Below are 21353 nucleotides of genomic sequence, written 5' to 3' on the forward strand. Positions count from 1 at the left end.
TCTTGGGTTACAGTGACAGTGAGACTTGGGAGTGGAAGCCTGGCAGGGAGTGCTCCTGGGGTTGTGGACACCTTCATTTTAAAGAGGGGTCTCTGGAGGTTGTGGAGAGTGGTGGTGAGCTTGAGCACATTGGTCACTGCTGGACTGGGCACTGCTGCCTACAGCTCCCAGATGCCCACACAAACTCCATCTAGAAAGCTGGGGATGGGGATGCTCTCCACAGCATCCTGAAATCACTTCGTGGTCATGGATGAGTCTGGAGTTGTCCCAAACCCCAGGAAGCCACAGCTGACTGCTCCTAGGGTCCCAGGACCTGGCATGATTGACACACAAGAAGACCCAGTGAAGGTTTGCATAAAAAGAACTGCCAACCCCAGGCCCTCAGGGAATAGGCTGGTCAGAACCCCCAGGACTTCCTTCCTCACCTATGTGAAGGGACAGAGGGGTGCAGCAGGAAAGGTACATGGAAGAAGCTTCCTTACCTGTCACCAAATATCAACTGAAAGAGGCTCAAGGCCAGCATAAATGAAAAATTCAGACCTTGGGGTTTCAGTTGAACCAAAGTTACCTTTATAGGGACAGACATGGCAAGTGGCAGGGGGAAAGGACACAATTGGGGGATGCCCAGATGGGATCCCTTACACTGGGCAGTTGTCAAATATCAGACAGATGTCAGCAGCCCAGAAGCAAAACCTGTCCCCAAAGGGAGCCTGGCCTGTGCCCAAGTCACCCAGTCCTTTACAGGTGCCTCCTCTACCAGCAGTGCCATTTGAATCATCACACTCAGGTGTGGGCTGAGGGAAACCTCAGCTCTGACCCTTCCCACCTGCTGTCAAATAAGAAAATGGACAAAATGTTAGGTATGACCTAAGTCTTAGGAAAATGGATGTAGGATTGCTTGGCTATCATTCATATCTACCTTTGCATATCCATATCTAACTGCATAGCTGAACTAGCCAGTAGAAACCCTAGGGTTCTTCTGGGGCCATGTGGCAGCATTACACTTGGTTCAAGCCCCCAACTCCCTGTGCAGGGGGAAAGCTTTGCAAGTGGTGAAACAGTGTTACAGGTATCTCTTTGTCTTTCTTCCTCTCTATCTCCCCCTTCTCTCTTGATTTCTGGTTGTCTATCCAATAAATAAATAAATATAATAATTTTTTAAAGTTTAAAAATAAAGAAATCCTAAGGTTCTTATGCTTCTGTTTTCCCTGAGTTATAGCAAGCTTCAAAGGGGAGCAGATGATAGAGGTTGCTAACAGTGGACAGAATCCTATTCCACCCTGACATTCCTGCTCCTTAGAGGGCCTCTGAACCCCCACCCCTTCACAGACCAGTCTAGCTTTCATTCACCTTCTGCTGACACACACACCACCAGCAAAGGGTGCTCACTTCCTTACAGAGCTGGACAGTTGCCTGGGAGAATGTTCTTTGGGTCCAGTTGAAATCTGCTTTGCCCTGCAGGATTCAGAATCACATGGTTCCTCCCTGCTGCTGGAACCCTCACCCCACCTCTCCTTTCACCTACTGTCCCTACAACCAGAGCCACTGCTGGTGGCTCACACAACTTGTACTGTTTCTTCCTTTTGTGCCCAAATCCACATTACACGCTTGACTCTGTCATTGAGACCCTCTGTAGATCCCTTGTCTAGATCCCACCCAGTTGTCCTGGGCACCCTTCCCTCTCAGTCTGGCTCACATGCCCTGTGTCACTTGTGCCTACCTATCTCCCCTCCACACTGTGATCTCCAGGGTGGGGGCCATATGTCTTAGCTCCTGCCTCGAGGCTGGGTACAGGGATGGTGTCATCTCAGTCTTCTCTGAATTGAAAAGGCCCCAGCCCTGCCCTTGGTAGACCTGCAGAGCAGGAGACAGGAAGTACCACTCTGCCAGGGCCCCAGGCAGACCCTCTTTTGGGTGTAAGAAGTCTTGAGGCACTTCCAGTTGTCCATCCATCCTCCAGTCAGTCAGGACTGGCCAGCCTTCCTGTCACACTTCCTCAGGAAAACAAACATCCCTGTCGCTTGATATTCGCCTGGCTGATCCTGGCAGCTCAATTAGCATTTGAAAGTTTCCCTTGCATTAATTTCAGACGGAACATAAATATGGTTCTTAGGAGCCCTCTTCCAGGAGGAGAAAACTGGAAACCCAGAGTAGTCACTGGAGAGAAAACATGTGTGCTGGCTGAGGGGACCCTGTTACTTTGGAGCCTTTGTGGGAACATCTGGTTCTCCCCTCTGCCCGGCCCCAACGCTGTCTTGAAATTACCCTGTTCATTGGCGTGTTGTTCTTGCTGAGCACTCGCACACTCTTCCTTCCAATCTGGTGAACCTTGGAAGGTACACATGTTTCTGACAGTTTCCTTCGCCCCCCACACCCCAAAGTGAACTCAGGATCCCTCCCTGCTGCCGGTATTTCAGAGTGGATGTACATACTGAAACATGTGGGGAGCCAGGATGTCTCTGGATAGGGCCAACTGAGTGACCTTATCATCTGTGTGACCTGGAACAAGGTCCTCTGTATGGTAGGTTCCTCCTTGCCAAGTGGGGACACCTTAGCAGAATGAATTAAATTATTTGAGAATCCTCCTGAACCCAGTAGGAGTTTGTGTTCAGATCCTCAAAAGATGGAGCCATAGAGGTAGGAAGACTCATGAGACTGGGGAAGTTGAGACACAAAGAGAGGAAGGAAACTGCACAAAGTCACACAGCCAGTTAGCTACTGAGCCAGATATCCCCCCTGACTTCTTGATAGGATTCTTGGTGCTGTCCAAACCCTGTCACTGCACATGCATCTTGAGTTGTGCCCACTGGTTAGGTCGGGCCAGAGTCAGTCTTTGCCCTTGTTCAGCCAACTTTGTGCCTGGGAGGAGAGAAGCCTTTCTCTCTGCATCAAAACACCTTCCCTGTCTGTATCTAAGGGTTCTTTAGATGGTACTTTGGCTATCAGACTCAGAGGCTATGAGGACCAAATCAATCCCATCATTTTAAAGATCTGTACTCTTCCTCCAGGCCTTTGTTCCTCTTCTAACTTGTCCTCCAACATCTCCATCTGAATCTCATCCCTCTCAGGAATCCTGACAACAGGAGCTTCTCCTCCAGGAAGTCCTCCCCAGCCTTCTCTATTTTCTTCCATCACGCCCTGGGTTATCACTGGGGCCTGGTGCCTATACTACAAATCCACTGCTCCTGGCAGCCGTTTTCTCTTTTTTTGTTCTGTTTTGCTTGTTTGTTTACTATTGGGTAGGACATACAGAATTTGAGAGAGGAGGGGAAGATTGAGAGAGAGAAAGAAAAACACGTACAGAACTGTTTATGAAGCAAGCATCCCCACTGTAGGTGGGGAGCCAGAGACTCGAACCCGGATCCTTACACAGGTCCTTATGCTTAGTACTATGTGTGCCTAACAAGGTGTGTGGTTATTTGAAATTATCATAGTGTCCCCTGAAGTAGTCCATGGGAAAATGTTCTGAAAGTGTAAGCTCAGGAAATATGGGAAGATTAACCTGGCTGTAGGTAGAGAAAGTGAACTGGAAGAGAACTAGGAGGAGGGCATCTGCAGTGTTTTAGACAGAAGATGACAGAAACATGGTCCAGAGTTAGTACTCTTAGGAGAAAAAATCAGAGGGACTCTGGTGATGATTGGATGAGGATGGGGAAGAAGAAGGAAGAATGGAGGAGACAGGACCCCTCCAGCTCAGATGGTGGAGCTCAGTTGAGATATCCCTAGGAGGACTCCATAGGTTCTGGAGGATGCTGTGATGGTGTCCAGTAGGTCATTGAAAAGTGGACCCAGATCCAGAAATGGAAATCCTGTGGGCAAGGCAACATTTCCAGAGTAGTCAGCAGTGTGGTCATTGAAGCCATGTGGGCACAGGATACTTTCACAGGTCCTGAGCAGAGTGAGAAGGAACGAGCAGACAGATACTTACATCTGTTGGGCAAGAGGAAGTGAAAGCCACCAGGAATATCAGCAGTAGTATGTGGAGCACCAGGAGATCAGTCTTCTCAGCCCAAAAGCCATTGAAAACTCTGTCCATCAGGCTACAGGGTCTTATGACTCTGAGTCCCACGGAGGGTGGTAGGGGACAGTGGACACAGGGATGAGTGCATGTTTGTAGTGAATCCTCCTGAGGCACAGGCTGCCTGGAAAGGGCTTCTCTGGAGCAAGCCTACATGTTGTAGGGGTGGGGTGGAATCCTTTTCCCACAGTTCTCCCTGCTCCGGAGAGAAGAAGGTTCAGGTGAATGTGGCTGCGGGAAGGAGTGGCTAAAAGTTTGAAACGGGCCAGGTGGTGGCATACCTGGTAAAGCGCACCTGTTACAATGGGCAAGGACCCAGGTTCACCTGTAGGGGGAATGATTTGCCAGTGGTGAAACAGTGTTGCAGGTGTCTCTCTGTCTCTATCACCTTATTCCCTCTTGATTTTGGCCGTCTCTATCCAACAAATAAGTAAATATTTTAAAAAATTAATAAAATAAAATTGGAATGAAATCATTACTGATTGTCTCCTACCTCTCAAGAGATCTGAAGTTATCCTGTTAGGGTAAAACCACTGAAGTTGAGGGAAGGGGCAGGGTTTCATTTGGATCATAAAACGTGGCCAAGCGGCCCTTGGGATCCAGCTGAGTCCTTCAAAGCTGAGCCCCTCTCAATGCCCAACACACTCAAACATTCACATGTGGCCATCAGTGAATAATAGCTGCTGCACCAGTACTGTCTGAGGACAACCATTTTCCCTGATAGCAGAAACGCTTCAGGCAGAATGCTGTGGGCCCAGAGGTGCTCACCTTTAGGAGGCTGGGAAGGAATTCCTGCACTGCCTGCACTAGGTTTCAAGAGCTGTGGGCAGGGAGTTCCTACAGCCTATACACAGGAGGCCCCACACCTACTCACTAGAGTCAGGCCAGCATGAGGACAACCCTGTCCAAGCCAGGAATGGGTCAGGAGTGCCCTTTAGGCTTTTCCTTTTTTTTTTTTTTTTAACCTTCAGGGTTATCACTGGGGCTAAGTGCCTGCACTGCTCCTGACAGCCACTTTTTCCATTTTTTTTACAATATTATTATTAAATAAGACAAAAATAAATTGAGAGAGGAGGGGGAGAAATAGAGGGAGAGAGCAAGATAGACACCTGCAGACCTGTTTTATAGCTTGTGAAGCTTCCTCCCTGCAGGTGGGGAGCTAGGGGTTCAAACCCAGATCCTTGTGTGTGTCCTTATGCTTAGTACCATGTGCGCCACAACCCATCCCCCACAGGCTGGGCTTTTCCAAATGACAGTCACTCCTTTGGAGGAGGATGTCTTCATTAGAGCTTTACTGCTGCCCACACCAAAGAACAAAGGGAAGGTTGCCCATTGGCATGAAGGAAAACCAAGGTTGGAGAACAGGGAAGTCACTCAGGATCTGGAGACTCACAGTCTTGCTAGGAGCCTGGGTCTTTTTTCACCAGCCCTGACTCAGGGTTAGAGCACTGGGAGGCCCTGCTCAAGCCTGCATTGTCCATGTCTCTACTATAGTCAGCACCACACATACCTCATTTCCCTTTTAGTCTTTGCAGTGCCCTCTTGCTACTTAGATCTGTCTTTCCTTCAATGCTACCATACCTCACCCTCACCTTGCTAACTTTTATCCTGTTCTTCAGCTAGCAATGCCTCCTCCAGGAAGCCTGCCCAGATGGGAAAAAAAAAAAAACAGAAAACAAAAAACAAAACTGAGTCCACTGGGAGGATAAGTGGAGAGTTTCAACTGGCGTGGTGGTACAAGAACTTTGGTGCTCGGTACAGAGGGTTGTACACTCATATATACCTAGAGGTATAATACTACGCTCAGAAAATTTTATGCAAACTTACATTAAATTAGATACTATAGGGAGTCGGGCAGTAGTACAGCAGGTTAAACACACGTGGCATGAAGTTCAAGGACTGGTGTAAGGATCCCGGTTGGAGCCCTCAGCTCCCCACCTGCAGGGTAGTGGCTTCACAGGCAGTGAAGCAGGTTTGCAGGTGTGTATCTTTCTCTCTCCCTCTCTGACTTCCCCTCCTCTCTCCATTTCTCTCTGTCCTATTCAACAATGATGACATCAGTAACAACAACAATAATAATAACCACAACAATAAAACAGCAAGGGCAACAAAAGGTAAAATAAATAAATAAATAAATTTAATATATAAAAGAAGGAAGGAAGGTGTGCTTGCAACAGGATCCCACCTGTTCCCCACTGTCCACACTAGACATGCAGCTGAACACTATTCGTCAGATGAATGGAATGGAAAAGCGGCTAAAAGGAGGAGAGAGGATACCTTTTCATCTGGGCCTCTGGACTCAGAAGCCTTCCCAATAACATATAACTCTAGGATCCCACAAGCATCCAACCCCTATCCCCTTTCTTGCACACAGAGGGAAACTGAGGACTTCAGAGTGAAATGTGTTTTCCCAGAGTCTCAGACCCTGGACTGGAACTCATGTCTCATGTTCCCAGGGCAGTATCTTTCACACTGATGGACAGGGACTGTGGCAGACAGCAAGAATATAGATAATATAGGGGGAGTTGTGAAGCCAGCCTTCAGGTGTACAAGGCCAGCTGGTGAGGGACACAGAGGTCCTCCTCCTCCTCCTCTGCCTCCTCCAGGTGTGCCTCTCTCCTACCCCAACCTTACTGTCAGGAGCCACTCTGCTCCCCCCCCCACACACACACACACATACAGTGTGCCCACTCTGAGTTCTTTCCAGACCTCCCTGGGGCTGTCAACATGCTGATCTTCCAGCTCCATACCCATCACAAGCAATTAGATCACCCACTCCATTCTGCAGTGACTGGTGAGCAGGAGAGGAGCCTGCTGTGTATGTGATGAGATCATGGGGCAGCAGTAAAGGCAAGAAAGTACCTGTCCACCCCCAGTGGAGCCAAAATGGACAATGTGGAAATTGAGGCCCAGGGAGGAGGTGCATTTGTGCTGTGTACTCAGACGTGGAGCTTGCATCTTCTAGAGGAGAATGACTTCCCTCTTTCCTGGAGCTGTGGATAAAATTATTCATTGCTGAATTCACAGTTGGGAATGGGGCTGGCAGCAGAGCTGTGCATCAGGCATCTCTGTCAAATGCATGATTGGTGGGTGGGGCTGGGCTGCCTCCCTCTCCATCCCCAACACACATATGGATGCCACCTCCTTAAGGTTCAGCTTTGTCCCACACCTCTGTCCCACTACAGCTACCTCCTGGACCCTGTAATCTATAGGGTTCTGCTGCTCTCTCCTTCCCCACAATCTTAACACCTCACTGAGTCCTCTAAGGCTGTTCTAATATTTGGGCTGTCATGTTTGTGCATAAATTTTGGACTTGTAGTGAACAGATGAACCTGAGACACCTTGGACTCAGTCAACGCTGAGTATGTGCAGCTAATGGTCCCTTGGTCTCTGCCCAAAGACTTTGAATGTGTGTGTATAGGGAAGTAGAGGGGTGGCAGAGATGTGAATATAGAACCCTCCAGGGATAAGAAGTAGCCAGTGAATTTTTATTCATTTATCTATTGTTTGATTTATTCATTTATTTATTTTACTTATCATTGGGGCTTAGTCCCTGCACTACAAGTCCACTGTTCCCAGTAGCCATTTTCTCCTCTCAGTCTCCATCTCTCTCTCTCTCTCTTCACTTTATAGGACAGAGAAAAATTGATAGGGGAAGAAGAAATAAAGAGAGGGAGAGACAGAGGCACCTGCAGTCCTGCTTCACTAGTTTTGAAGCATCCTTCCTGTAGGTGGGGACCAGAGGCTTAATCCTTGTCCATGATAGCATGTACACTCAGTCATGTCCACCACTGCCTGGCCCCCTAGCTAGTGAAATGTAAAATATAGACTTGTTGGGGGCTTGTGGACTTTGAAAGGAGGCTTCCTCTGAGCTTGGCCTTGAGTTGTGGACCCTGCCTGAACAGTCCAAGTCTGGGGGCAGCTTTATGATACAAAGCACAGTGAAGCCACAGAAAACCAAGAGAGATTTCACTCCAAACCAGCCACCCTCCATAATCCGCACACAGCCCTACAGGCTGCATTCCTGCCTTATAGGTGGGTAAACTGAGGCATAGAGAAGACCAACTAATGAGTACCAGAGCCAGGATTGGGGCCCAGGTAGGGTAGCCTTCTTCCCACTACACCATCCTGCCTGTCCAGAAGTCCAGGGCTCGACTTTAGTATAGGTCACTGGCTTTGTGCAGGTCCACACTACTACTGACCTGGCATGAGGCTAAACTCCCTTTGCGTCTTGTGTTCCAGGTCACTTTCTGGGGAACAACACAGTCATCGATGTCCTTCGGCAGGCGGGCCTGGAGGTGGAGCACACACCAGCAGGGCAGAACATTCATAGGTAAGCTGCTGAGGCTTCTGTGAACCTGTGGTCAGGTCTGACCATCTGCCACATGCCTGATAGCACCCCGCTCAGTCCTATGGAGAAAGAGCTTTGAATAGGCCTCTGGTGATCTGGGGCCTTCTAGGAACCAGCAATGACCAGCCACCCAAGAATGGAGAGGCAGGGCTAGTGGTGGGGAGATGGGGAAGAAGGTTGGAGTGCAGTCCTGGTGGGAAGCAAGGGTAGGGTGTCCAGGCAGTGGCAGTGGGAATGAGAGGAGCTTCAGGTAGATATGCCTAGAATTGAAAGCATGCTAATCGGGTCATGTGGAAAAATTCTATAGGACTGGGTCAAGATGGTTAGCATGAGTAGGATTTAGAAGTTTTAACAAGGGTCTGGGGGATGGTATACCTAGTTAAGTCAACACTTTACCTGGTTTCAAGCCCCCAGTCCCTACCTACAGGGGGGAAAGCTTCACACATGGTGAAGCAGTGCTGCAGGTGTCTTTCTGTCTCTTACTCTCTATACCCTTTCCCTCTAAATTTCTCTCTGTCCTATGAAATAAAATAATGTTTTTAAAAGGTTTTTTGCAACTGACTTTCATGCCTGAGACTCAGAGGGCCCAAGCTCAATATCTGATGTCACCATGAGTCAGATCTGAGCAGTGATCTGGACAAAATAATAATAAAAATTAATTTTTTAAAAAAAGATGAGCAGTATCTGGCCTCTTCCTGTGTCCAGCTCTGGCACAGATGGTCTTCATTATCCTCTGACCACACCTTTTCCCTTATAGCCTCTTGCCAACCTCTCATCCCTGACTTTCCTCCCAAGTCACATCCATTCTACTCCAAGAGCCATATAGTGCCACCTTTTCTGTTGGAGGTCTCTTCCCTGCCCCCACAACAGAATACAACCACAGGGTCATATGAAAGGTGTCAGTGTGATGGGCAGGACCCTTAAACTTGGAGTCCCATGTGTCTCATGTTCTAACCATTATGCAGAAACCATTCTCATTAACTCCCAAAGATAACCGCCGGGTGATAACACCCTTGATTCCTGATGTTACAAGTCCCAGGGTCCAGAAAAAGCCAGAATAATCACAATCAGTGTTTGGGACTGCTCAGTGCAAACTAGGCTCCAAACACTTTCAACTCAATGAATCTTTCCAGTAACCCAAAATGGCAAGAAGTGAACATGTCTCCATCTTAAAACAGAAACCTGAAGTCTAGAGAACTGAAGTTACTCGCAGAAGGACACACAGTCATGTTAATAGCAGCCTGGTTTTAAAGGCTTCCCTGAGCTCCTCACCTCTCTGCTTACTTGCTCTGGGCTTGGCCTTGAGTGGGCTTAAAAGATTGGAATGCTTCAGAAATGGCTTACTTTTTTCTCTTTAGAAGAGATGAGGCCTGGGGTCCCCCACCCTATCTCCCAGGGCTTTGAGCCCCTGGTCTCTTACATCAGGACCAATGCTGCCCCCATCTCAATGGCCCTTCTAGAGGGACTTACTTACTCCCTCTGGTGGAATCCTTGCTCTTCTCATCTTCTGAGTCCATCTGATGAGAATGCACCTCCTGAATGCTTGCTTGAGCCAAGAGCACATCAGTTCATACTGGGCAGAAACAGACCTGTGTCTAAAGGATAAAGGATCCGTGGTAACCTGGAGGACAAGGTGTTCCCTTAGCAAGGGCTTTCACCTTGAAGCCCATTGTCTGTTCAGATCAAGCAAAGGGATGGCAAGCAGGCCAGTGAAACTGCTTTGGTGCCTGTTCATCTCTGAGCCCAAACATTAAATGTGGGTCTCCACTCTTCTTCCATCCCCACCCAGCTGCTCTGAGGGCTCTCAGCCTAAGTCTGGAATGCCGACAGAAATCCTGCGGGTGGGGTGAGGGGAGCATGGATGCCAAGGAGTCCCCAACAATAAAAGCCATAGTTGGCCACAGGTGCTTCCTGAGCCCATCTTTTGTCTGCATGTTTTGAATTATCTGCCTAGCAGCTGTGGCATCTCCTGAATCCTGGGAATCTCTGCTTTCTGCTTGCCATGGGGGCTGAGGAAGACTAGACTGGCTTCATGTGCTTCTCTCCTTGAAGGAGAAAGAAACTCCTCATGTGGGAGTGGGGTAGGGGTAGAGAGGCAGACTGCTGACATGGACACAGCTTACCCGTATGATTCCTGAAACCATACTCAACCCTCTGCTTGAGTCAGAGGTCCCCACACAAATTCTACTTGAGCCACAGAAAAGCAGAGGATGCTACAAAGCTGAGGAGTGGCTATGTACCCTTCTGTATAAAGTGATCTTCCGGGTAGGAAAGTGGTGCAATGGATAAGGTACTGGACCCTCAAGCATAAGGCCCCAAGTTTGACCCTTGACACTGCATGTGCCAGAGTGATGTTCTGGTTCTCTCTCATAAACAAACAAACAAATAAAGTGATCCTCCACAAACACTCTCCTAGCTAAACTACAGTGTCTGCCACAGCCAGGTCCCTTGGCTTGTTGGCCAACATTCCTGAGAGTTTGATGATATGCCAGGTATTGTGCTAGACCCCACCCATTCAGCTTCAGGACAACCTCATGCAGTAAGCACTACTACCATTTGATGGTTAGTTGCTGCTCAGAACAATTTCCTGGCCTGCCCTGAGTCCCTGCATGCCAGGTACTGAGGCAGGATGGAACCCCACATCTCTCCCTTCAGCTCCATCTCTCCCCTGCTCAGCACTGTCCTGCCTTCCCTGAAAAAATTCAATACATAGGAGTTGAATGCAAAATGGCTGGTAGAATCAGTGACACAAGAGACACTGCTAATATGTAATATAAAATTAATAATGTCAATTACTTAAATATTTCAGCTGTCTCATATTTGCCAATTTTTTTCTTTTAACTATTATGCATTTATTAAAATTTGAAGAGTGTGGGGGAGATGACATAATGGTTATGCAAAAGACTTTTTGTTCTTTATTGGGGGAGGTTAATGGTTTACAGTCTATAGTAAAATACAGTAGTTGATACATGTGTAACATTTTTCAGTTTTCCAGATAACAATCTAAAGCCCCCCCAGGTCCTCCTCCACCATCATGTTCCAGGACCTGACTACTTCTACCCAACCCAGACTCTTTTACTTTGGTGCAATACGCCAGCTCCAGTCAAAGTTCTGCTTTGTGTTTTCCCTTCTGTTCTCATGTTTTTAACTTCTGTCTATGAGTGAGATCATCCCATATTCTTCCTTTGTTTCTGACTTATCTCACTTAACATGAATCCTTCAAGCTCTAGCCAAAGATGAGATGAAGAAGGTGAATTCATCATTTTTAATAGCTGAGTAGTATTCTATTATGAATATACACCACAACTTGCTCAGCCACTCATCTGTTATTGGACACCTGGGTTGCTTCCAGGTTTTACACTTGCCAAATTTTGGCCCTTATTAACATATAATCCTCTGGATGCCTCCCTGGAAGAATGGCTACCATAGAGCAGGAGGCCAAGGCACAGTAAAGTTAGGTAATTCACCTAAAGTCACCCAGCAAGAAGGAACAGAGCTGATTAAATGAATTAAAACCTGAGAATGCCCAGATCTGTCTGCAGTGACCTGCCTATGGCTCTCTCCCTCATATCCTACCTGCTTGGGCTCAGCTATCACCCACATCAGCTAGCACCCTGGCCCTTCCTGCTTCTGCTTCATTTGTCCTCTCCACAGTTAGTACCACCTGACTTCCTGTACGCATTGCTCTTTGTCCCCTGCTTTGGAATGGCTGCTCCAAGAAGGCAGGGATTTTGTCTGCTTGGCCCAATTCCTAGTCAAATGCCTGCTGCAGGGTGTATGCTCGGTAACTATGGACTGGCTCTGTGAATAGAAGAATGAATCAAAGCCCTTCTCTCAGCCCTAAGCAATGGTTTGCCTAGGTTACTCTTACCAGGCCCAGCATCTATGCATGCTATGACAGCTTCCCCACTGAGTAATATTCCCTGTGTGATGCAAGTGTGTCTCATGAACCATCATCTCTCTCCAGTCCTGCTGCCCAGAGTTCAGCACCCCCTCCCGAGGGGACCTCAGCGAGTCCCACCCCTGAGACTCCAGCTGCTGCCGTCCCTATAGCTCCCTCGGTGACTCCCACAACACTCCCTGAAGAGGAGGACCCGGCCCTGTCCCCACACCTCCTGCTTCCTGACAGCCTCAGCCAGTTGGAGGAGTTTGGGAGGCAGAAGAAGTGGCACAAGAAGCAGAACAAGCAGCAGCGGCCACGGCAGTTCAACGACCTCTGGGTCCGCATCGAGGACAGGTGAGCTCACCAAAAGCAGGGCAGGCTGGTCTGCCTAGAGCTAGGTCTTTCTCCCAGAGCTAGGTCTTTCTCCCAGCCAGCCCCACTCAGGCCCACCGTGCTGAGCACACGGTTAGCTACATACTGCTCTAAGGATGTGTAGCCAGTTGGTACCATGGTGGAAACACCAGGACTGGCTTGTCCCCATTTGCAATGTTGAGAGTCTAGAAACCACCTTCAGGGAGAGTGGATAAAAGCCAGCTTTTATTTCCTGGGATTCTCTGATTCTGTAAATGAATTCCATGTGACCCATGGGACAGAAGGGAAGAGAACATGAAGCAGGTTGTCTGGGAGCCTCCAAGCCAGGTCTGAGCGGCAGCAGCCTGGCTGTGGGCTGTGAGGAGAGGATCCCACAGTGTAAGAGAGAGAATGCCTGAAACTTGTCATGTTGCAGGTTCTGTCTCGGGAAGGGAGAGGAAATGTGTGATGAGCCTTGTTGAAATCTCCAGGTCCAGGTGGTTGGGCAGTAGCGTCACGGTTAAGCACACATAGTGCAAAGCGCAAGGACTGGCGTTAAGAATCCCGGTTTGAAGCCCCGGCTCCCCACCTGCAGGGGTGTTGCTTCACAGGTATTGAAACAGCTCTGCAGGTGTCTTTCTCTCCCCCTCTCTGTCTTCCCATCCTCTTTCGATTTCTCTCTGTCCTATCCAACAACAATGACAGCAATAATAATAATAGTAGTAGTAATAACAACAACAGGGGAAACAAAAGGGAAAAAATAGCCTCAAGGAACAGTGGATTTGTGGTGGAGGCACCGAGCACCAGCAATATCCCTGGAGGAAAAAAAAGAAGAAAGAAAGAAAGAAAGAAAGAAAGAAAGAAAGAAAGAAAGAAAGAAAGAAAGAAAGAAAGAAAGAAGAAGGAAGGAAAGAAAGAAAGGAAGGAAGAAAGGAAGGAAGGAAGAAAGAAAAGGAAATCTCCAGGTCCAGAAATCCTCCCACTGTACTAATACTCTGTCTTTTGCCTGTGTGCCCCTCATTATGTAATGTCCTTGCCTAACTTTTATTACTTTATTTAATTTAAAATCTATCGTATCTGAGATGAGAATGGCTGTTCCTGCCCTTTTTTGTGGTCCGTTAGCCTGTATGATAGTTTTCCATCCTTTCACTTTAAGTCTGTGTTTATCTTGTTGTGACAGATGGGATTCTTGCAAGCAGCATATGGTTGGGTTATGTTTTCTGATCCATCCCCCCACCCTGTGCCTTTTGATGGGTGAGTTTAAGCCATTGACATTTATTGATATTATGGATTTAATGTATTGTAGTGCCATTGTTCTAAAAAAAAATTTGTTTGCTCTGATATATTGCAAGTATTATAGTGATGTTCTTGTTTATAAGAGGTCTTTTAGTACCTCTTTCAGGGCCGGTTTGGTGATGGTTGCCTCCTTTAACTGTTGTTTATCTAAGAAGGTTTTGATCCCTCCATCTAGCTTGAATGAAAGTCTAGCAGAATATATTATCCTTGGTTGAAACCCTTTTTCATTTAGGGCTCGATAGATATCTTGCCACTCCCTTCTGGCATTTTAGAGTTTGAGTGGAGAAATCTGCAGATAATCTTATGGGTTTTCCCTTGTATGTGACTTTTTGTTTCTCTCTTGCAGCCTTTAGGATCTTTTCTTTATCCTTACTTCTTCTCATTGTGACTATGATGTGGCTTGGTGTCTTCAGGTCTGGGTTGACTCTGTTTGGTACTCTCTGGGCTTCTTGAATCTTGATATCCTTTCTGTTATTCAGGTCTGGGAAGTTTTCTTGTATTATTTCCTCTAGAATGTTTGCTTCCCCTTCCTCTCTTTCTTCCTCTGGCAGGCCAATTATACGAATGTTACTTCTTTTGAGATCATCCCATATGTCTCTGTTGTTGTTTTCAGTGTCTCTCAATCTCTTTTTAAGCTCTTTCACCTCTTTCTTTGTTTTCTCTAACTCATCCTCTGTCTGACTAATTCTGTTTTCTGCTTCTGTTAGTCTGCTTTCCCTTGCCTCAGCTTCTTTCTTCATTACAGCTATTTCAGCTTTCAGTTCTCTAATTGCCTAAGATAATCAGTATTTTCCTTGGGGGTCTCAACTGTTGTTTCCCTAATACTGCCATTCCTTTCCTCCAATGTTGTTTTCATTTCTGTGATTAATAAGTTTATTATTGCTTGCATACTTTTCTTATCTATGGTTACTTCTGGCTGATTTGTAGTTTCTTCTGGGCTCTTGTCTTCATTCATTGGAGTAGCAGTTTTATTTGTTTTTGATCTACCCATTTTTTATTTATGTGTTTCTTTCTTCTTTTTTTTATGCTCTGTTGTTCCTCAGTTGTTGTGTCTTGAGTACAAGTAACACTGTACTAAATACCTTTATGACAACTGCACTCACCAACCTCCGGAATTACAGTAGCAACTGAAGTAAGTATTGAAGTAGTTTAATCGTTACCAGTTAGCCAAACAATTTCTCCAGTCCGTGAAAAAATAGTAACCAAATCCCAGTGAAGAAAGAGAAAAGAAAGAGAGAGGATAGCAAGAATAGACAGTTATGCAAATCTACTATCCACCATATATTCTAGGGGTAACAAGAGGGGAAAGGGAACTAGAGCAGAGATACACACATAGAGAGTCCGCTCTGAGTCATATTTCTTCCCCAAAGTAATTCACAAATTCAGAAAGGCAAAGAAGAAGGAAGAAGTGTATGACAAGATTAAAAAAAAGAGAGAGAGAGAGAGAGAAGATAGAGAAAAGGGAGAAGATAAGAAAAAGAGTTGTAATTAAAGAGCAGTGCAAGGAACTTCCCAATGTGTATCAGTGAATTCAAAAAAGCACCCTGTTTGGTGGTGTGGGGTATCCTGCTAGGAGCTGGTCCCCAGGGACTGCTTATGGCAGGGGGGGGGGAGGAGGTATGCTTGAAAATTAAAAGGAAGAAAAAAGAATTTTTTCCCCTACTCTAATTCTTAACCCAAATTAAGTTATAGTCATCTCCTTGTCACCGCTATGACACCTTATTGGCTGGCCTGCTAAAGGCAGAAAATCCTATTGTTTCCAGGGGATGTGTTCGGAGCTCAGCGGCTAGCAGCTTCTTAGTCCGCCATCTTCCGGGAAACCCCCCCTCCAGACTTTTTTAAAGGATTTCTCGAAAATGAAAACTAGCTCCAAGTCCTTTGATCCAATGAGAGCTATACTTAAGAAGTCTTTGGATCCGCCCTCAGGGTCGCGGTGGTCCCTGGAGACTCCCAAGAGAAAGCCCCCGAGCTATATTGCTCCCTCCAGGTCCTCTGCCGGCCACCCAGCAGTGGAGGAGCCACCTTCCCGGGCGGAGGACAATGCCCGGCGCACCCGCCTTGCCCGGCGCCGCCTGGGAAGTCTGGAGCAGCCCGCCCGCTAGTCCATGCCACCTTTACTCTAATTCTTAACCCAAATTAAATTATAGTCACCTCTTTGGTGACTATAATTATTGACTGGCCTGCTAAAGGCAGAAAATCCTACCGTTTCCAGATGTGATCAGAGCACACGCTGCTAGCAGCTTCTCAGTCCGCCATCTTCCCGCCTTGTGCCCCTCTCACCACCATGTCCCACCTCCCTCAGCTTGTCACCAAAGCTTCAACTGTGACATCTAGATGCCATCTTCCAACCTCCAGTCTGCAGGCTTAATACACAACAGTCTCCCTAGATTCTACTTTTAGGCAGGAATGCCCATGTTTAGTGAACACTGTCACCAGAGCACCCAGAATGCCACAGGAAGTGGCCTGCAATGAAGGACAGACCATTCCCTTCCTCCAAGTTCATGGATAAGAACTTGCAGTGCATAAGTCTGGGCTGTCATATGTTGGTTGAGTACCAGAGACTCTGCTGAGCATTTCTGGGAAGTGAGGAGCTTATTCTTTGTCTCCAGATGGGGAAACCAAGCCCCAGGGTGGAGGACCTGTGCAGTCACACAAGGAATCAGGGTGCTATCTTCTGCACTATGCACTTCATGATACTTTTTCTGGGAGACCCCTGAGCTTTTGTAGATGTCTAAAAGGCTGAAAGAGTTTATCCCACTGTGTTAAAAAGTCCACTGTTTAAAATGTGGGAGTATACTACCATAAGATTCCCAGCAAATAAGATTTGAGGCCCTGGCCTTTTGGGTGTTGACTTCAAAGCAGCTTGCTTGGGTTACTGAGAAATGTACTTGTGCAGAGCCCAAGGCAGAGGCATAGCTATGGCTATATTGGCTGAGACACATTTGGCTCATGTGCTCAGCAGGGACCACCTCCTTCAAACCGGGAGCAGGGGCATAGAGTTACTGAGAGCCATTTCCTTCAGCCCTGAGGAAGGCTTCCAGGCTGACAGGGAGATGCAAGGCAGAGGAAGGCACTGGCATTCCATAAAGAGCTTCAATCAGACAGTCACCCTAATTAACCCATGGAGTGACCAGAGACCTGGCCAGTGGTGGGTCCAGCCCAAGGAAGTGACCTGTCGTCAGTTCTGGCAACTGACCCCCAGCCCCTAAGCATGTCTGAAAGGTAAATTTCAGCAAATGACTCCAAACGGTTTCCTTTTCACAACACACCATTCTGAAACACAGAGCCTGGCTTCAGGAGAAGAAACAGCTTTTCTTTGGCAAGAAAGATTCCCCCACTCAGTTCCAGCAGGCAAACTAGGCAATCCTCTTCCATCTGGTTGGTTGGAGAGGGGAGTTTTGCATGCTCAGGCAGCTTGTCGGGTGGATGCTTTTATTACCTTGGTCAGCAGGTCCTGAGCTGTCATGGCATGAAGCTCAACCTCTGTCTCTTGCCAAGGATTCACCCCATCCTCCTAGGCCTTACCAAGTATCCAGTTCTTCAAGAGGTCAAGGGAAGCTCTCTGGGGACCCAGGGCTCATTTATAGCCAATTTTACAAAACTGTTTTTGCTTTTCACCTGGAACCCTTTCCCCTCACCCCGTTGCTTGCTCACCTTCCTTCTGTAGCCCTGCATTTGAGAGCTAGCAGGCTTCCTGACCCTGACATGCTAGCACAACAGAATCTTGAGGGTCTCCAGGCTCCCTCATGGGAATCTCCTGCTGCTTTGCCTTCACCTCTTTTTCCCCCCCTCCAGAGTTATGGCTGGGCTCGGTGCCTGCACTACAAATCCACTGCTTCTGGAGGCTATTTTCCCCTTTTGTTTATCATTGTTGTTATTGTTGTTGTTGTTGCTGCTGTCATTGTTGGATAGGACAGAGAGAAATCGAGAGAGGAAGGGAAGCAGAGAGGGAGGGAGAAAGATAGACACCTGCTGATCTGCTTCACCACTTGTGGAGCAACCCCACACACACACAGGTGGTGAGCCGGGGCTTAAACCAGGATGTGTATGCCAGTCTGTGTGCTTTGTGCCATGTACACTTGCTGTGCTACCACCCTGCCCCCAGCCTCCACCATTCTTGGTCCAAGGTTAGACTGTGTGCTGCCCACCCCCCTACCCAGCTTTGTGTTTCTCTCTGGAAGGGTGTGCACCAGTGGACATGTGTCCAGCTCCTGCTCCATGCCAGGCACCTATGTCTTGAAAGTGAGCCTTGCTCGACCAAAGGGGAAACTGAGATCAGGCAACTTGCCTAAGACCGTGCAGCAAGTCAGGTGTGCTATGGAAACCAGCTCAAAGATCTATCTAATCTAAGGGGCATGTTAGTCAGACACTACCACAGAGGTCACACAAATGCCTGTGTTGCTGAGGTCTCCCTTTCTCTCCATATCCTGAGCCCCCACAGCCACACAGGCAGCTGTTCCTTGACCTTGTTTCTGATCTGGGAGACTAAGAACTGGGGACTGGCTCTGGCTTGAACTTCTCTGTGACACCATGTGGTTTTCTGAAAGTTTGATGATGGCATGCATGAGCAAGAGAGAGAGGGAGAGGGAGAAGGAGGGAGGGAGGAAGGGAGGGAGAAAAGGAGAGAGAGAGAGAGAGAGAGAGAGAGAGAGAGAGAGAGAGAGAAAGCCAGGCTGGGGACCACAAGTGCCTAACCAGGACAGCACCTGGAGCACACTGGCCTCCCATACCCCTCATCACCCCCGATGTAAACACACAGGAGGAAGTTTAGAGAAGCATCAGCCCATGGCAGGATAATTTATGGAGGTCTACAGAAAGAGTTGAGCATGTCAGTAAATGGCTACATGACAGAGTGATCTCAGAATCCCTCACATCCAAGAACCAGCAGGGGAAGCAGGACAGCAGCATGAAAGTGGGGTTGGGGTAAGGTAGAGTAAAGCCCACCACAGTGCTAGCTGCCAGCATTGCACTAGCCCACTGCTGATGGGGAGCCATGGCAATCCTTGGCTTCTTCTTGTGTGAAGCTAGGGCCTTGATGGTCTCTATAGGTCAGTCTACAACTAGGGAGAGAGGGGGGAAGAGAATTGGAGTGAAATACAGGATAGACAAAGAAGCAGAGTGCTGGGCCATCAAGATCAGTAGGAACTCATGATGGGGCAAGTACAGGAAAGAGAAGACTTCCAAGTGCTGGCATAGAGCTGGCATCAGTATTGTGGGGGTGGGGGGTCCTGATCTTTGTGAGTGCCACCCTGCAGGGTAGGAGATTCCTAGCCTCAGGACCTCAATTTTCCAGTAGTTTGAGCACATGGCTACAGTCCTTGCAGAGAGGAAGAGTCTATATCTTTCACCCCCTGGGCTTCTGGGAGGCCTCTGAATACCTCTTACTTATATGCCTTTTCTGCCTCAAGGTTCTTTACCCCCACCCCAGTTTCTCCTAGCACAGCCAAGCCCTCTCCTGGGATGGTCCAGAATGGTCAGCATTTCTTTGAGGGGCCAGGACCTCCTTTGACTAGAGGTAAATGGTTTCTCCCATCAGAAATGAGCAGTATAATCACTCAACAAAAAATAAATATAAAAAATTCAGGCAGAATGAGATTAAAATCTCAGGCCCTCCTTGGCTTTGCTCTGAGGCTTAGAGAATAAATGTGATGATGCTTGTGTGATGGAAGCTGTCATCAGAGATGATGACACTCCGTAACAGTTCTGTCCAGAGTTGGTGACTTGACTCTCAGAATCCAATGGTTGGTGCCACTCCCTCTCCCTAGCAAGATGCTGCTCATGAATCTGCAACATGTCTTAGGTTCACAGTCTTAAATGAGCTACTGACTAGGTGCAGGAACAGCTTACAGAATGGTTCCTGCTGAAATACCCTGAACTTGCAAAGGAATCAGTTCCTGAGAGATATGGGGTAAGTGGAGCCTGAAGGTCAAAAATGAGGCTGAGCAGAGGGTAGAGGCACTCTGAGAACAGAAGATCATGTGGACAACAGAAGGCATGGGGGCTAACACGGCCTTTAGGTACCAGACTTGGAGCTGCAGGCAAACCAGTCACTTTAGGTCTCTGCCTGTATGTAGCCTGCATGGTCCAGAGAGGTTGGGGCTCAGACTGAAATCTCAGTGGCATCTCCCCTAGCTGGATCTTATCAAGGGTTCCACTCCCAAGACACAGACACACCAGTCACCTTAGCCTTTATCACTACTTCGACCCTGGAATCCTCTCAAAAGATAATCCAAGGCACAACCCAGCAGTTCCTGATGCTAGCAAAAAGAGAAAGAAAGAAAGAAAGAAAGAAAGAAAGAAAGAAAGAAAGAAAGAAAGAAAGGAAGGAAGGAAGGAAGGAAGGAAGAAAGAAAGGGAAAGGAAGGAAGGAAGGAAGATAGATAGATACAGCCCCAAGACTCCCAGAGCCCAGTTCTAGATGGCTGTCCAATGCTCAGATCCCTCTGTGCCCCAAGAAGCCCAATGGTGAGGTCTCAGTAACAGGCTCCAACTCTATCTCAGGTACCAGCCCTACTTGTCTGGGCTCTGTGCCTTGGACCTAAGACTCCACTTCTGGATTCTGCTGCTGAAAGCTTTTTCAAGTTCATGGGTCTATTCCTGCTCTCATTGTACACATGGGGAAACTGAAGCCAGGAGGACTGGGTTTACCCATAATTGTGCAGCAAGCAGGCACACACACCAGGCTAGAGCAGAGCTTCCTTCCATCTAGGCCATGAGGCCCACTAAACTCAGAGCAGACAAGGCCCCTTGGTGCCAGCTGTCTGTGGAGCCTGGGAACACTCTCGAGTGTTTGGTTTGGCTTCCAGGCCACTTTGCCATGAGATAATTTTCTCCAACATGGGCTGGAGTAGGGGTGGAGGTCCTGGAGCTGGGGGACTGAGATTTTTTTGTGAGTAGTGGGCCTGGAAGGTAGGAAGACATCTGGAGGGATTTTTTTCTCCCCCCACATTCAGCCTCACCCCACTTCCCTGGGACTTCTTCCAAGCAATAAAAATCTCCAGCTCAGGCTGCAAAGAGGGAATTTGCATCTTTGGTTTTCAAAGTGTGAAAGCAAATGCCTCTGGGCGCCATGTGAAACATAGTTTTCATAACTCCTATTTGGTCTTTGTATGGATGGAGAGGGCTGGCTGCCCAGCCTGACCCCAGCTGGGCCACACCAAGTGGCACGCCAGCCTTCTGTCCCAAGGCCAGGCTCCCAAATGCTGGAATGCTGGGCTAAAAAGATGAAGCAGCAGCCAGAGGATTTTTCTTCTGCTCAGTAGAGGTGTTCTTTAACAAACCATCTCTGGCCCTGACCAGCCTCCACTTGAGGATTAGTGAGGTCAGCATGGAGCATGTGCTTCCCACTTGACCTGTGTGATCCCAGCATGCTGAGGTCAAATGCACCTTTAGTCTGGTGAGCCAGGCTGCTGAGGTGTGCTGCATCCTCATCTTCTACAACCTCGGTTGTCTCA

At 47.9% G+C, this 21353-nt stretch overlaps 1 protein-coding gene across 3 annotated transcripts in view; it reads left to right on the plus strand.

The window, feature by feature from the left end:
• LOC103111987 (metalloprotease TIKI2) overlaps window positions 1-21353 on the plus strand; it is a 65236-nt gene that overhangs the window by 11234 nt on the left and 32649 nt on the right. For all 3 annotated transcript variants that reach the window (XM_060205937.1, XM_060205938.1, XM_060205936.1), the window contains exons 2-3: window positions 8261-8351; window positions 12337-12606. In XM_060205937.1, the coding sequence (XP_060061920.1) occupies window positions 8261-8351; window positions 12337-12606 (361 nt within the window). The remainder of the gene's footprint in view (window positions 1-8260; window positions 8352-12336; window positions 12607-21353) is intronic.

Source organism: Erinaceus europaeus, chromosome 13 (genome assembly GCF_950295315.1).
Source record: "Erinaceus europaeus chromosome 13, mEriEur2.1, whole genome shotgun sequence".
Classification (NCBI taxonomy): domain Eukaryota; kingdom Metazoa; phylum Chordata; class Mammalia; order Eulipotyphla; family Erinaceidae; genus Erinaceus; species Erinaceus europaeus.